The sequence below is a fragment of the Periophthalmus magnuspinnatus genome, chromosome 2, assembly GCF_009829125.3.
Source record: "Periophthalmus magnuspinnatus isolate fPerMag1 chromosome 2, fPerMag1.2.pri, whole genome shotgun sequence".
NCBI lineage: Eukaryota > Metazoa > Chordata > Actinopteri > Gobiiformes > Gobiidae > Periophthalmus > Periophthalmus magnuspinnatus.
Window position 1 is genome coordinate 8,062,724 of NC_047127.1, and position 17,198 is coordinate 8,079,921.

At 40.4% G+C, this 17,198-nt stretch overlaps 1 protein-coding gene across 1 annotated transcript in view; it reads right to left on the reverse strand.

Annotated features, from left to right (window-relative positions):
- Positions 1-909: 909 nt before the first annotated feature.
- The window catches only part of spega (striated muscle enriched protein kinase a), a 48,745-nt gene continuing 32,456 nt past the window's right edge, over positions 910-17,198 (reverse strand). Inside the window, exons 28-37 of the mRNA XM_033982066.2 lie at positions 14,541-16,911; positions 13,894-14,061; positions 11,535-11,657; positions 9,606-9,770; positions 8,653-9,322; positions 7,584-7,823; positions 5,844-6,067; positions 3,993-4,068; positions 3,764-3,913; positions 910-2,562 (exon numbers count right to left, since the gene is read on the reverse strand). Of these exons, the coding sequence (XP_033837957.2) occupies positions 2,322-2,562; positions 3,764-3,913; positions 3,993-4,068; positions 5,844-6,067; positions 7,584-7,823; positions 8,653-9,322; positions 9,606-9,770; positions 11,535-11,657; positions 13,894-14,061; positions 14,541-16,911 (4,428 nt within the window). The 3' untranslated portion in view covers positions 910-2,321. The remainder of the gene's footprint in view (positions 2,563-3,763; positions 3,914-3,992; positions 4,069-5,843; positions 6,068-7,583; positions 7,824-8,652; positions 9,323-9,605; positions 9,771-11,534; positions 11,658-13,893; positions 14,062-14,540; positions 16,912-17,198) is intronic.

Genomic DNA, 17,198 nt, shown 5'->3' on the forward strand with positions numbered 1-17,198 from the left:
GACCGTCGCTGAAGAGCCAGTCCCAGAAGCGAGCGCACGCACGCACACACACACACACACACACACACACACACACACACACCCACCTACGCACACGCGCGCGCACCCCCCCCCCCACACACAGCAGAACAGTAGTGATCATAGCCCATTTCTCCATTTCACTGTATCTACTCCACTTCAAATCACTTTGAGAAATCTGTTAGTTTTACCAAGTTTATTACATACTATCTCATAAAAACATGTTGAACTTTTCCACATATAAACACAGCAAATAGGTACATTTACAAATCTTCAGGCGTTCAAATTCATACAAAAGGAAAACTGAAGGAGCGGTACACGGGACGTAGTATTATTACAGGGACAGCGTGTTCAGGCTAAGGTCAGGTCTTGTCCAAATATTGCAGTAGCTCCGGCGTGGGCTGGAATCACATGTACAAGAAGCTAAACATGGTGGACAAAGTTTTAGGCACTGACTGAATAAGAAGACTAACCACGAATACAGGTCAGAGTTCACCAAGATTTGACAGGTCAGTAACTTCACAGCAGGACGACTTAAAGGGCTCATGTTACACTGTTTTCTGATCTGTTAAAATGTTGTTTCCTCATCAAAATCATACCTGGAGTTGTGTTTTTTTTCATTCAGGATGATAAGGATGTTATTGCTTTTCCTGGAATCCTGGAATGTTCCACAGTATGGCATTAAACCTGTCTATAGCCATGTTGGGAAGTCAAGATGATTTGGTTCAGTGATAATGGTGATTATTTGGGTCACAATATTATAGCAAAAATGGTGGAAGCTTTAAAAATGTAAATACGTTATTATTATTATTATTATTATTATTATTATTATTATTATTATTATTATTATTATTATTATTATTATTTTATTTTTTATTTATTTTATTTTTTGGGTGTTTATTGTTACGGTAACTTAACTTCATTCAGAAAGTTTGATATTGTAAAACTGGTCACACACTAACAACTCAAATTGAACTAAATGCAGCATAGATACATTTAATGCCGTACTGTAGAACATTCCAGTCAAAGCAATGACATCTCCATGGAGACAAGCAAAGGTGGCAAACCCCATTTTGCTCCCCATTAGAAAAGTTCCATAGTGCATCTGTTATAATGAAAAGGCATCATAACTAAATCCATTCTTTCTCCATGATGTGAAGCCGTGTCGCCGTTTCCGTCGTTGAAATGTGAAAAACTGAACTTATTCGTTTTAAAGTTTTGGTTTTGTTTACAGTGGTCCAAAGTTATTCCTCACTTACCTTATGCATTCTTAACATCCTAATTATTCACCATGGTGAGTTTATAAGAGCTTTTCACAACTTTCAGAGGCCAGAGAGGAGCTTTTCTGTCACGGTAAATCTAACAACAACTAGCATGCTAACCTCACCTTTCCTAACGCTTTAAAATTAGACTTATTTTCATTTCAAGAGCTGCTTAAACAATATATCTGTACTGGGGTAAGACAACTTTAGCTAAAACACATATAAAAAATAAGTACGGGTCTTTTAGATGAGTTAACAACATTCCACTGTAAATATCTGGAAAATTTACGCATATTTTATCATAAAGATTATTCAAATCCTTCAAAACTTGTCTGCAGTCTTAAGCCGTTATGCTGTGAGGCTAATGATTTGCAAGTACAATTTGAAACACGGTTACGCACAAATTTCCGCCTAGACTAGCCCTACGTTTTGGATTAGCATACCGACAGCGCTAACATCCTATTGTGGCTTTATTTCACCTAAATCGTACACTCTCGCTCACACATGCAAATAAATTAACATGAAAAACAACACTTTTTTTGGCTTTGAGATTCAAACATGAGAAATAAGTTAGCAACTTAAATAAAAGTACTATACCCACGGGTTGAATGCTATACAAGATATGCTAATTGTGCAGGCTAATTGTGGATTTATGAACCAAATACGCAAAAAACAAAAAACAAAATTGAAAACTTTGCGATGAATTATTTTGTGCATTCAGTCCATTTTTGCTCATTTTACACATATTTTCATCATTATTGCGTTTCACAGCAGAGTTGACGGTTCAATTCCCTAAATACCTACGCCCGTACTGCCGCTGTGTCCACGGGCAAAACACCTCACCTCCGTTTACCGCCCGCTCCAGTCGCAGTAATGTGGCAGGTTGCGACTGGAAGGGCACCTGGCTTTAAAAAAAATAAAATAAAAATTGCAAAATCGTCATGGCAACCCAAAACTGTATTAATATTTGAGTTTTCCAGATTTGTGTCCACGTTTAAGCAATTCCAAGAGGCCGGAAAGGTCCATCTTGTCTTGTTCACTTCAGGTTGGCTTCGCAGTAGTAGTACCAGTAGTAGTAGCAGTAGTAGTAGTAGTATTGGCCTGATATGTTCGCAGTAGAACTTTATGTCGCGTGGCTCCCTCCGCTCTCCTGGACTGCTGCTCCACCAGGTGCTCTTTGAGGCGTCCTGTGGTGAAGTTGAGGGTTTGACGCCGGAGTTTCATCAGGTAAGAGTCCTGGAGCCAGGCGTGGGAGAAGCAGTCGCGTGTCGTCGCACGAGCCCTGGGACACACAAGTTAATATCACATTTTAATATGGAGGGGAGGTGCCGTGTACATTTGTCCCTCGCTATATCGCGGTTCACGCTGTTTCGCAGATTTTTTTTGTCTTATTTTCCATGCTTTTTTACATCGTATGAGCGTGCATTGTGTTCTGCGTCCTGATTAGCTGAGGGACTGTAGACCATTGTCCATCAGTCTCAGCCAAATTTACATAAATGTTGGATCGCAGTGTGACTCTGAAGTGCTGTATGTTTGCAGGTTTTCTCCCTGACAAAACCCACAATGTCGATGAAACGTTCTGCACCGACAAAGGCGCCGACGAAGGTTTGAACTTTGAGAGAGTTTAAACAAGAGAGAAATGTGAGGAAATGTTAATGCCTGTGTGAGAAAAGTGTATAAAGTGTGTGGTGAGGGGTTTTACAGACAAAAACATATAGAATAATTGTGTAAAATAAAGCTGACACTTTGCGGATTTTGCATATTGTGGGTTATTTTTAGAACGTAACCCTGCGATAAACGAGGGACCACTGTAGTAGAGAAATGGAGATATAAACATGTTAAGATGTAAATGTTTTAGTTTACGTCCTGATATATATTTTTACAATAGAAACAAGAAACAAAAAGCATAATTAAAGTAACATCATGTAACTGTCTGCAGGAGACGTGTCACCTGCATGTCAAAAGTTAAAAGTTAAAACCATACTTCATTCTCCATGGAGATAGATGCATTTTATGCCATATTGTGGAAAATTCCAGCCAAAGGAACAACATTTCCATGGAAACAAGAAGGAGGAGGCTCTGCTCCAGGCCAAATATGAGTCAGGATTTCACTAAGGAAGTTTTTCAGCGCAATAAAAACATTCCAAATGAAAAACATGCTTTGATTTTTTTTTTGTTTTTTTGGCTAAAGAGTTACCCGAGAGGCTTTAAGTAATCATATTTTTGACATTTTGTGATCAAATATGAGCTAATAGGTTCAATTTCAGGTTCGTATTTTCTTTTACTTCGAGGAATTTAGTCAAAGTTACATTACTGAACATATAGTACTGTATTTTTTATTATTTTGCAAACAAATTTTGCAAATGAATTATATTATATGTAAATTTTAATAGTACCATATAAACTTAACAAATATTATACAACGAAATCTGTTTTGTCCATCTGCTTTAAATCTATGACTACATGTATATTATAACACTCACCAAGGGTAACTGCTGAGCATCTTCTTGAGAAAAGTCGCTGCGCTCTGGGACACGTTGGGGTACAGTTTGGTGGGGTCAAACTTGGCCATAAGGATTTTGGACTCCACCTTCTGAGGGTCTTTGTCCTCGAAGGGCAGACGACCGCTGAGCCTGAAAACCACATCAAACTGTAAGAATAATGAAAGTCCTGTGATTAATCTGTGTAAGGTGAAGTAGAGCGCAGCCTCACATGACGTGTGTGATGACTCCGAGGCTCCAGACGTCGGTAGGAGGACCCACCACTTCACCCTTCACCATCTCAGGAGCTAAACACGAACACGTCACAAGGTTTAGACTGTGGCCAAAAGTGTGTCGCAAAGAGTTTGACTTGGAAATGGCTGGAAACTACTAAATGGGCTCATGTGACTGCTAAAGAAGACCGTATTTATATCATTTAAATACCTTTATTTTGTATATTTTTTATTATAGAGTTTGGATTACACTGGTTTCGAGGTGTATTCAAGGTGTTTCCATGTGTGTGTGTTGTTTTTTTTTCAGCAAAGGTTTTCTGCCACTGGAGTTTTAACATGACACAACAAATGTAAACTCAATTTTAATACATAGGAAAAACCAACACCGATGTAGAAACAAAATTATGATAAAATGGCTCTTTTTAGACAGTATAATCTAGTTTTCAACACAAAATAATATAAGTTTCTTTAATATTTCCTTGATATCGTCAGTGGTGGAACATAATAAACTAAAAGTAGTAAAGTACTGTGCTTAAGTAAAAAATGTAGGTATCTGTAGAGGATACTTTTTACTTTTACTTCACTACATTTGAGAGCAGTATCTGTACTTTCTACTCCACTACATTTTTGAACAGTTCTGAAAAGTGAAAATATTTGTTATTATTGTTTGAGACCTGCTGAAAAGGCGGAGGGTTTATTTTTAACATGTTCATAATTTGCGCAAGCAAAAATATACAAATAAAAACATCTAAAAAAAACAGTCAGTTGTTTCTGTTGAAGAAAACTAATCAAAAATCTTTATCAAAACCACAACATTTGAAGCTTTTTTACATCTCAAAATAGGTGCAAAATGCTTTTACTTTTTACTCTTTAAGTACATTTTTAAACAGTTACTTTAATACTTTTACTTAAGTAGATGTTTTCATGCAATACTTTTATTTTTACTTGAGTATTTTTCATTTTTTGTTCATTTACTTAAGTAACAAAATTGAGTATTTCTTCCACCACCTTATACTAGTTCTGATAGAGAATCCATATCAATATTGGTTCAAATGAGTATTTAGTTCTGATACTAGTTTTAGTATTTTAGCATTAGCGTCTATTAGAAGATTAGCATATGGGTATTGATTTTATTTTTGCAGTGGAGTAAGAATTTTATCTGCAACCGTCATACAACACTAGTATGTTGTTTTGTTTAAAATATTACAAAAAATGTGTGGCAGTAGAGATGGAACAATAAACCATAATATCGTTTATCGAGATAAAAAGGATTGACAATAATCGTTCGCGGGACATTTATATAATCGCGATAATAGCCAACAAATATAATCGCCATTATACCTCCAGAATGTGCAGGAAAAAAAAGCAACTTATCCACAGGGAATTCAACAATGGAGAAGACAAAGGGGCGTATTGTCTGGGGCCCCAGATTCTTAGGGGCCCAGAATTAGACTCTCTTCCTATTAATTTTGTATTACAGGGGGGCCCATGTGAGGCTTATTGCCCCGGGCCACCAAAATTTCAGTTGACGGCCCTGCTTATCCATATTATATTCTATGTTAAAAGTTATAATTGTTTACATCCATAACAACTTTAATCATTATGGTGATATAATCGTTAATCGCAATTATTTTGGCCATGATAATCGTCATACAAAATTTCAATATCGTCCCATACCGAGGCGGAACCAAGTCAGGAAAAAGAAGTTGGAATCTAGATTAATTAAATGAACTTGCAAAAACTGTATGTAGATATAACTTGTTGGCAGTGTACACAACAGCTTGAGTATTTGAGTAGTAGCTGCATAATTGTTTTGCTGCAGTGAAAAGTTGACCCCTCCTCCTCTTTACCCATATACTCGAGTGTCCCGAGACGAGGGTCCTGCTGTTTGAGGCTCAGGGGGTTGAAGCTCTGGGCGCTTCCAAAGTCCACGATCTTGACGGCGTTGAGGTTCGTGACCAGGATGTTGTCTGGCTTCAGGTCCAGGTGGAGGACTCTGCGGCTGTGAAGGTACTCCACACCCTGTAGGATCTGCACCAGGTACCCCACCACGTCGTCCTCCGAGTAACGGAACCTGAGGGGACAGCGTGAGGCTTGTGATTTGGGAAACTAGGGCGAAACTAGAACAAAAGCAGGAGTGAGCCAGGACTAAAACGAGACCAGAACTTTAAACCAGAACTAAATCAAGCTGTGAACCAGGATTAAAGAAGGATTAAACCCAGACTAAACCAGAATTAACCAGAACTAAATATGAACTAAAACCAGGCAGGACCAGGACAAAAATAGGATTTAACTAAAACTAAACCAGGACTGAACCAGGACTAAACTAGGACTAAAACGAGATTAAGACCAGAACTTTAAACCAGAACTAAATCAAGATGTGAACCAGGACTAAACAAGGATTAAACCCAGACTAAACCAGAACCAACTAGAACTAAATATGAACTAAAACCAGACAGGACCAGGACAAAAACAGGACTTAGCTAGAACTAAACCAAGACTGAACCAGGACTAAACTGAAACAAAAATTAGACTAAGACCAGAACTTTAAACCAAAACTAAATGAACATATGAACCAGGACTAAACAAGGACTAAACCAGGACCAATCCGAACTAAATAAACTAAAACCAAGACAAAAACAGGATCACATTAGAGCTCCACCACAACGAAGTCTAACTTAACCAGAACTAAACCAGAACTACCCTTAAGTAAATATAGGTAAACCAGGATTGAACCAATGCTAAACTGGTTTTAAAAGTGGGACTAAAACAAGGACTAAATATAGACTAAACCAAGACTAAATCATGACTAAAGCAGGACAAAACCTGGACTAAAACCCAAACCAAATACAATATACCAAACTAGTACCGTACTACACAAAGACTAAACCAGGACCTAAACTAGACTAAACACTGACTTACACAAGACCATCCTGTTTCACGTTTCTGTCTGAAAAAGCCGTTCTAAAGCTGTGCTAGTGGACAAAAATGTGAAATGGGAATATAGTGATGTGTCAAAGGTGAGAGTTAAGAACGAAATGGAGAGATTTAAAGAAGAGGTAAACAGCCAAATTCACCAAAAAACAATGTAGTAACAAGCCTCACTTTCGTTTTTTGACATTCTGAATCTCCCCTCCCTTTGCTCTCTGCACTAAGTCACACCCCCTTCAGAGCGATATCAGCGCAATCGGCCTACATCCCGCTAATTAAACTACTGCACATCAAATCAGATTTGTGAAGCTGTAGTACATGCTTTTGTATATTTATGAAGAATGGTATTGGACAGAATTTTACAGCGCGGGAGAGATCACTAGATTCCTCAAACATGCATGGATGACATCTAAACCTCTTCAGGCATGTTTTTGATGAAGAAACAACGTTATAACATAGAAAGCTCCCATAATTCCATTCTATTTACCCCTTATTTAAATGTCTTCGTCCTCCTTTCACAGTTTGAAAACACAATGATCTTGACTCTCCGGTATGTAAATAGTAATAAGGGAACGTTTCAACACGCTCGCATAAACTCCTTTCACCATTACTCACGTTATAGATTATAGTGATTTGCTCCTACTCTCTGCCACACTTACCTGTCTATGAGTGCGTGCAGCAGCTCCTTGCCCATGCAGTACTCGGACACCAGGACCAGGTATCGGGGGGTGACGTAGGCTTCGTGCAGACTCATGATTTTCTCATTGTGGAGGCTCTTGAGGATCTCGTACTCCCTCAGCACCTCCGCCTTGTTCTCCTGACTGTACGGGACGATCTTAGCCATGAAGATTTTACCTGTGGAGTTCTCCCTGCACTCGCGGATCACGCCAAAGCGCCCCCTGGAGGACAAACAGGGTCATGTGGTGAGGCTAGAAAAGGGAATAAATTAGTGTCTTGTTTTGATACTAGTTTTAATATCAATTAGTATCTGATTTTGACAACCCTAATAAATTAAAAAACAAGTTATTGTAATTATTTTGTTTCATTCCAACTACAACAAATATTTTAGTATTACTTGCAAGACTAGAGGAGAGTAGCAAAAATATGCCAGTATTAAATGATTTACAAATAAATACATTTTTGTAAAGAAAAAAAAGAAGTTTATTTTTTCAAAGTAGGTTATCATCTTTAGCTTGAAATAAGTAGCCTAATATATTTTATTTAAAGCTGAATTTTCTACTAGAGGGCACTCCACTTGCTTGTTTCTATGGAGACGTTATTGCCTTCCTTGCATGGAAAGTTTCACAATATTGCCTTAAACATAGCAATCTTTTTCAATTATAGGTGCTTTTATAACTCAAAAATACCCTGAAAAACATTAAAAAGCTTTCTTACTGAGTGGCGTTGCCTTTTGTACTAGTGGTTTGCTCTGTGTTTAAATGGTTTTCTAGATCATTCCTGTGTGACCTTGACCTTGACTTGTAACTAGATAAGATAGATAAGTTTTGGTTCATAGATAAGTTTAATGCCATACTGTAGAACATTCCAGCCTGAACAATAACTTCTCTATGGAGACATTATAGTGGTGGATCCTCAATCAGAAAAGTTACATATTGAAGCTTTAAATCTGACCCTAGAATTATAATTTCAAATCTACTCCTTATCAAGTATCCTGGTGTTTACTCATTTGCTGTTATACGTATAATAGTGAATATAAGTGCTCCTTACCTGGCCTTCTCCTCCAGAAAGGTGTACGGTTTTTGGGGTACTCCCTGTCTGAGAGTGGTGGAGGGGGTGGTCCGTCCTGATGGAGTACCCCGTCCAGAGGGGGTGCCTCTGGGGGTACTGGTCCCGTCGGCAATGGGGCTCAGGCTGGACGTCTGCAGCACGTGTGGGGTGAAGGATACTGGGGTGGGGGCCTTGGCTATGGTCGATATGTAGGTGGGGACTGAGCTTAGCACCGGCTTGGTGGGTGTGGAGGGCGGGGTTACGATAGTGGGCGGGGCTGATACAGATGTGGGCGGTGTTTGCGTCATGGGCGTCACCACGTTCACTGGACTTTGCGTTTTGGTGATGACAAAGGGAGGCGTTTTGGTGGCGGTGGCGGGTTTGTCTTCGGGGACGGAGGTGGGACTTGCGGGCCCGGAGGAGGGTGGAGTTAGGGGCGTGGTGATGAGGGAGGTGGTGGTGGTGACGGTCGGCACGGTGATCTTAGGGGCGTGGTTGTGGGCGGGTTTGAGAGGAGGGATGGTGATGGGGCAGGAGGTGGTGGTGACAGCAGTTGCCACGGTGATCTTGGGGGCGTGGTTGTGGGCAGGTTTAAGAGGAGAGATGACCACCGGCTCTGAGGGGGCGGGGACAGTCTTCACTACCGCCACAGGGGGAGGGGCATCACCAGCTGTACAAGAACATAGAGTTTAAAACATGTATCATATGTTTTACTGTTGGATAATCAAAAAGTGTGCGTCAGCATGCTAATTGCTGTTAGCTTTACTGTCATGGAAAAACTTCTGATCTCTGAAAATTGTGAAAAGTGCTTAAAAACTCATTATAGTGAATAATTAGGATGCTTGGAATGCATAATGTACAAAATCAAGATTGGAGTTTTAATAATATCCTGACAACACTACCAACAAGATGTTTGAGTAGTTTAGAGTCTGGATAAGCTTATGGTTGTTTACCTGTAGTTCCCACGGTAACAGGCGCAGACAGGTTGCTGTAGGGGCCCTTCCCGGCTTTATTCACACAGGACACTCTGAACCGGAACGCTCCACCCTCCGGCAGCTCGCTTACATTGTAGTAACAGTCCACTATCCCCGAGGCAACTGTCAGCCAGCTAGACTCACCTGGAGGAGGGAACAACAACAATGTCTTAAAAACTGTAAAAACTAATGTTAATAATTATTTTTTCGTTGTTGTTTTTTTCATAATAAAAGTAATGTATAACACTTAACACACATAACACAAATATTACAAATACATGAATAAATATATTTTGTAAGGCGCATAAATGACCCACTCAAAAAAATCTTGTGAATAGAAAATTGTATTGTAATTACATGCTCAAATATTTAAGTTATAAGACCACTAATGTCACAAATTTAATTTCAGCTACAATTTGATTCTAAATTGTCTTCTGAGACTCCACACTAATATATATTCTTTAAGTGACGTGGTCTTGTAGCTCACATAGCGGACACAAGATGGCAGTGTTGTCAAATGAATACATAAGGATCCAGGATTTTTTCATCTAGGCTACTTTCACATCTGGTCGTGGTTTAATCCTGCTTTAGTCCTGGTTTAGTACTGGTTCTGTCTTTATATAGGATTCCCTCTTTTATATAGAATAGTCCTGGTTTATTCCTGGTTTAATCCTGGTTTAGTTCTGGTTTAGTCCTGGTTTAGTCTTAGTTTAGGCAAGGCAAGTTTATCTGTATAGCACAATTCATACACAAAGTAATTCAAAGTGCAAAAGGTTTAGTCATTATATAGACTAAACTCTTAAATATATAGAATAATCCTGGTTTAGTCTTGGTGTTGTCCTGTTTTAGTTGTTATACAGACTACACTCTTTGTCTTGGTTTCGTCCTGGTTTAATCCTTATGTAAATTTGACTCTTACATATAGAGTAGTCCTAGTTTAATCCTGGTTTAAGCCTGACAAAAATTTGACTTTTATATGTAGAGTAGTCCTGATGTAGTCCTGGTTTAGTCCTTATATAGACTAGACTAGTCCTAGTTTAGTCATTATTCTAGTTCCAAGGCTCGTCCCAATTATGATGTTATCCAAAACATCTAGTTCCATAACACATATGGAGCGTTGCATATACCTGAATACAGTGTTGTAGATAGAACGGTTGAATAAGTCTCTGTATCTCTTGAGTCTATTTTTAGCCTGACAATAGTAGAGCAGTGACGTGGGCCCATGGAGACTACGGACCCCTGTGCACTGACTCATGTCTGTCTGAGCCCTGTCTCCTCACTCAACACCAGACCATTATTTAAGGTGCATTACGTAACATTTCTGCTTGCCTCCATGGAGATGTCATTAAACTAAGCAGGTGGCGTGACCAGGCAAAGTTACAGGTGTACGGATGTTTGTCATGGTATCACATAAAAAAATTAAATACAAATATTAAAATACCAATTTAAAATGTGCTTAAAGACTAAAAAGAAAAAGTATTTCTTGCAGATTTTGAGATTTATAATAAAGCTTCAAATGTAGTGATATTGATACAGATTTGTGCTGAATCGATTGTTTTTGTTTTTTTCTGGCTGGTTGTATTTGTCAACTTTTGCTTGCTCAAATTATACCTGGTCAAACAAAGACAAAAAAATACTTTTACTCTTCAGTCCTGTACAAAAATGTAGTGGAGTAGAATGTACAGATACCTGCTCTCAAATGTATTAAGTAAAAGTAAAAAGTATCGACTTAAAATGTACTTAAGTAAAGTACAGAGACCTAAAAATCTAGAGACCTTTACTACTTTTACTTGTATATTCCATGAAAAAAACGAGCACTGGCATCCAAAACTATAATACTTTTCCATACTGTAGATAAATTTGAGTATTTTAATGTGATGTTTAGGTAACTGTGTAGTGCCATCTCACCCTCAGTCCTCCGCTCCAGTGTGTAGGAGCAGGGGGGTTTGGTGTCCGCGGGCTTCCACAGCACCAGAGCCGTGTTGTTGTACGTCTGAGGCACCTCTGGCGTTCCGGGCCGCTTGGGAACACCTGCGCCGGGATAAACACAGGAAATATGGCTTAGTGGTCGGAAATGTTTGGGAATGTGCAGCCTTGGATTAAATATTTTCCTGAGTTTCAAAACATTTCAAGAGACCAGTCATATTGTGATTTTAACCTTTTTTTAAAAAAGAATACCACCATTTTCTGATTTTTAAGCGAATACGCAACATTTGAGATTCTGGTTTTAGTTCACCAGTATGTCTGCCTAGTTGGTTAGCTAAAGTTAAAGGTAAACTATGTAACTTTCTGGTAGAGGGCCCGCTTTTATCTCCATGGTATGTTCCACAGTATAAGACTAGATTAAACCACGTCCAGTTACAGGTCAGATCTGTGGAGAGGCTACACCGCACAAGAATGAATGCTTTTCAAGATATTTTTAATCATCTCAGTGATAACATCTCCATGGAAACGAGTAGATGGTAAGATAAATTACATAGTCCCCCTTTATGTATGTTGAACAGAGTACCTAACTGGAGTATTATTGTTGGTATTGTTTTAGGCTGATGGAGGAAACCAGGGCACTCAAATGGAAAAGTATAACTTCTTATAGTGAGGCGAGAGGGCTAACCACTCTGCCACTATGCCACTGTACTTTATAGCAGATCGTCAGCTCGTCTTGTATTTACTTTTTATTTTATCTTTGGGGACTTAAGTTTTTTCCCAAAAAGCTCCTTGTTTCTGGGCTAGGATTTACTGATCAAACTAAAATCATTTCCCAGTCTTTGCCATGTTGGCTGTAAGCATTAAATTCATTTATCTCATTGGAACGAAACACGCAAAATTATTATCCTTTGTAAAGAAAATGGAAGGTCGCTGACTGAACCGAAGCAAAACCGCTACTCCCTAATTGAGCAATACATTATGGGAATATAAAGTAGACGTCAGCTTAAGTGGAGAGGTGTAGCTCACGTCCAACTCTATCAGAGACAGCAGTGAAACGAGGTGGATTGTGTGTGACGTGTGAAAAATCTATTCTGCAGAGAACCAGGAGCCTGAGTGGAGCGGCTAATGTGCTGCTATTTGTCAAAGTGTGAAGATGACGTGTCAGAGGCATTTACAAAGCTCAGAACACAGCGCAGAGAGGGGTCTATTTCTCTCCAGACAGGATGAGTAAGACAGCATTCAAATACATGTTTTCAGTTGCCTCCAATGGTTTTAAATTCTGTGTATTAAAATTCATGCATCTATTACGATTTTATTTTAATAACATTTTAAACCTATAGCTCTACTTGATTCAGTTGGTTGGTATTTGTATAAAACCTATTTCAGTTTTGGGTTTATGTCTGAATTTAGCTTTCTTGGGTCTTTGGTGCTGGCAGAGAAGACATTAAACTTTATGCCAGTTTTAGTTTCAGGTGAATAAGCCCAGTAATTACAGACATGTTAACCATAAACCAGGTCTGGATTTTGACAGAAGACATATTATACCATAGAATTCTCAAATTTACCATAGGATTTTCTTATTCTTAGGATGCATTTCAGACATTAAGAACCCAACCTATTAGCTCTCCATAATGTTTATCCTTTTTTGCTAAAGGAATTGTATGTAAGATTTTGATTTTAAATTCCATAAACATGAGCGATCTGTATTCTCAGATATGAGGTAAAAATGCCAAGAATAACTTTTACTGAAAGGAATTGTAATGCTGATTTATTCATAACTACAAAAACACTAGACATGATGTCCCATTTATTTGTTATAATTTGGCGTATAATCTTCAAAATGATCATTCAGTCAGCAAGCAGAATGAGCCTCACATGAGTCTCATTTGGGTTGCCAGTTTCACTGCTGAAAAACAGTGAATCTGATCTGAATGGCCACTACCTAAACCCGCAGCCAATGATTAATCTGCTAGTGCAGCCTCTGCAGCTCAGTGAGTGAATTCTGGAGGTTCTGAGCTTTCACATAAGGCCTGTCCATACACTGAGAATGAAAAAAAAACTTGTATGTGTCCTCTATCTGCAGGTTAAGGCTCTGGCAACACAGGTTTAGTTGCTTGTAGGACCTTTTTTAAAACAGTAAGATCGGACATACAGTTCCATTAAAATTTAATAGATTCAAATGCAAATAAATTATAGAAAAAATAGATGGAGATATCTATTCTATTTCTATGTTACAAAGACGAGCTACAGTGGCCAGTTAGCAATGAACGCCAAGTACTAAGAGTTATTACGTCCATTAGGAGCAGTAGGTTTAATGATGCATTTTGTGAGCCCCTCTTACATGCAATGGAGAGGGTGCAGGAAGTGGTCACTGCGGCAATGGGATTGGTGGCCACACACTCGAACACTCCAGCATCTCTGCGGCCGCTCTTCATGATGGTGAGGAGCTGTCGGCCATCAGGGTGAGAGATCAGGTTCATACGCTCGTCTAACTCCAGGGGCTTACGGTCTGCAACAGGACAATACACAACTAAATATAATATGTAATGTCCTTGAATGTTAAAGGTCCTGCACTTGATATTTTCCCATGTATTTGAGCAAATGTCTTGCTCCAGTACAGATAAATTGTATAAGCAGCTCTCGAGGCTAAAATAAATCTTTTGTGTGCTGTTTGCAACTAATCAGAAGTGTGTGTTAGCATGCTAGTTGTTGTTAGCTTTACCGTCATGGCAAAACTCCACTCTCATCTCGGAGAATTGTGAAAATCACTTATATACTCAACACGGTGAATAATTAGGATGCTCAGAATATATAAGGTAAGTGAGGAATAACTTTGGACCACTGCAAACCATTTAAAAAGAACTAGCTCTGTTTTTCACATTTTTAACGTTTTTAATTAGACAGTGGTTGTAGTTAATGGTTTACAATTGTTATTGCCAGTCAGTTACAATCTTAGTCCTTGATGTGTTACCCAATTCATCCCCTCACCTTTCATCCAGGCGATCTCGGGCGGAGGACTCCCGGCGGGTAAGCAGCTCAGGGTCACCGGATCCCCCTCAAGCAGCACGTGGTCCTTGAGTTTGATGTGGAAGACCGGAGCGAAGTCTGAGGCTGAGCGGCTGAACTGCTCCTGCCCAGCTCCCCTCACCTCAGGCTGGGATGATGTCCGCTCCTTCCGACTTCTGGAGAGTCCCCACCTATCCCATCTGGATCTTCTCTCGCTCTCTTGCACCTTCTCCGTCTGGCTGCTGGTGGACTCGATGGACTCCTTGGACGCACCTGCTGAAGCCTGCTTTGCTAGCTGGTTCTCCGGAATGCCCATTCCTTTGAGCCCGCGACCCTCCGATTGGGAATGCCGGTGACGGCTGAAGATCGGAGTCCTCTTCCCTTCATTTTCCACTTTTCTCTCTTCAGACTGACTTCGGATTTTGGAGGAGATCCCTGCCACTTTGTTCTCAAACCTCTGCTTCATGGCCAGCACTGGTGAATCGGTCACTTTCTTCACATCTTTGTGACTTCCGCTGCCGTCCTTGTCCCGCCTCTCTTCTGACTGGGTCCTGATTTTGGCAGAAATTTCAGAAACTTTGGACTCAAACTTCCGTCTCATGGAGGATACTGCTGATTCTTCCGATTTCTCCTCTCGTTTCTGTGAACCTTCTTTTGTGTCCAGTGACTTACTGCGTCCGATGGCCCAGGATACTCTTTTGCTAGCTGCGGTTTCTTCTTTGGCTTTCTCAGGTTTCTTTTCCACCGATGATGATCTCTTGGAACGCAGAGACCACCTCCCAGTCAATCCCAAACCGACATCCTTCTCCACCTCTCTGAGATCTTGGACAGACTTTGATCTTTCTTGAAGGCCTTTCTGGACCATCTCGAGTGGAGCTCCTCTAGCTGCTGGGCGGTAGATCTCTTCCCCCCCCTCATTTGACTTCCTCACTGGTGACCTTTCCTCTGAACGATTCCTGGTTAGTTTTCGGAGACCACGCGTTAGAGAAGATTCCCTCTTTTTGAACCTCGCTTCAAAGACCTCCTCGGAATCGATATCTTTAATGTCACTTCGTAGTACAGGTTGTCGCGCGAGGGCTGGCATTTCTGGAGTAAATGTTCGGTCCGTGGTTGCAACTTTGGCGAATACGGCTGGATGTTCTGGTAAAGATTCAGTAGACTGCGAGGAAGCTTTGATTGAAAGTACGGCACTTTCAGAATCATCCTTATCTTGTATTACTATTTTTGGAATTTCCTTCTTCTCCTCAACGGTTTCCTCAACTACAATAATTGGAGGGACTAGCAATTTTCCTTCGTGCATTTTGGTCTTCAGAACTAAACCTTCATCGGAACTTTCATCCATTTGGTCCCTTGTTTCTGGCAGACTGAACGATGCTTTCACAGTAGGGGAATCCTTCGCCGAATCGATTTCTGTGAGCGCAGACATGGAAGTAGCCTCTTGCAGGTTCTTCCCGTCCATACTACCACTGCTACTACTTGCCGATGGGATCTCCAACGGCGCTCCAAATCTCCGGTGAAGTGGCATGGGTTCTGAATCTCCCTGAGAGAAGGAGGAACTTTTGCGGAATACTTTGGTCTTGGGTGTATCTTCCGTTGACGTTTCAGAAGAAGCTGCTCGAATAAGAGATGAGGGACCAGTTTTGGATTTGCGCAAACTTCTATCCAGAGAACCAGCTGATGTATTTTCCTCCACCCCTAAAGTCTCAAACAACGGACCTCGCAACCCGCTCATCTTTTTGTCCGCACCTCCTCCGCGTAATAGTCTTTGTCGCATTAATTCCAGTTTGAGAGCGTAGTCTTCTTGGCTTAGCTTCCCTGGACCAGGACTCGGGCTACGATTGGGCAGCTCCATGGAAACTGCCTTCTTTAGTGTCTTGTTAGGGGTTGAAGCTTCCTCGTTAGCGCTAGCCTCTTCCGGGTCAATATGGAGGAGGAGGGCTGAATCCGCAGAGCTACCCCGCCTCATTGTAGCGCGCCTGGATTTGGTTTGTGATTCATCCGTTTCAATGCTTGAACCTTTTTTAAGTGGAACTCTCTGAATTTTTTTACCTTCTTCCATTGCTTCCTCACGTATGTCTTCCATGTTTGCTTTTTCTGATGACCACGCCGCTACATCTTCGTCTCCCGGGATGTCGTTGAGGGAAATGCGTGACCCGGAGAAGACCATGGAGAGGGGCATGGGAATGAAGGGTAGTTCGTCTACATCGGCATCCGAGTCGGAGGACGAGGAGGGCGGGGGGGTACCTTCCTTCAGGTGCCGGGCCACAGCGATGGACACGTGACTGGAGGAGTCACTCAAGAGCTCGGGGATGGAGCGCATCACCATCTTGGATTTGTAGCTAATAAGAGAGCGCTGAGGGAGACACGTTCAGCAGATATGTTATTTTTTGATTGACACAATTTAAACATTGCAATTATTTTTCATAATTTATCTTGCATACTTTTTCATGTATGGAAACACCAGAGGAGAACATGGAAAGAAATACCCAACATAATATTAGAATCTAACCCAAGACCTTCTTATTGTGAAAGTAACAATACAAGAAACTAAAAATTTTTCCAGGTTGCCACAACATTTTTTGATTAAGATTAAAGATGAACTATACACTGTGTTTGAGGGTCCACCACCTGCATTTTTCT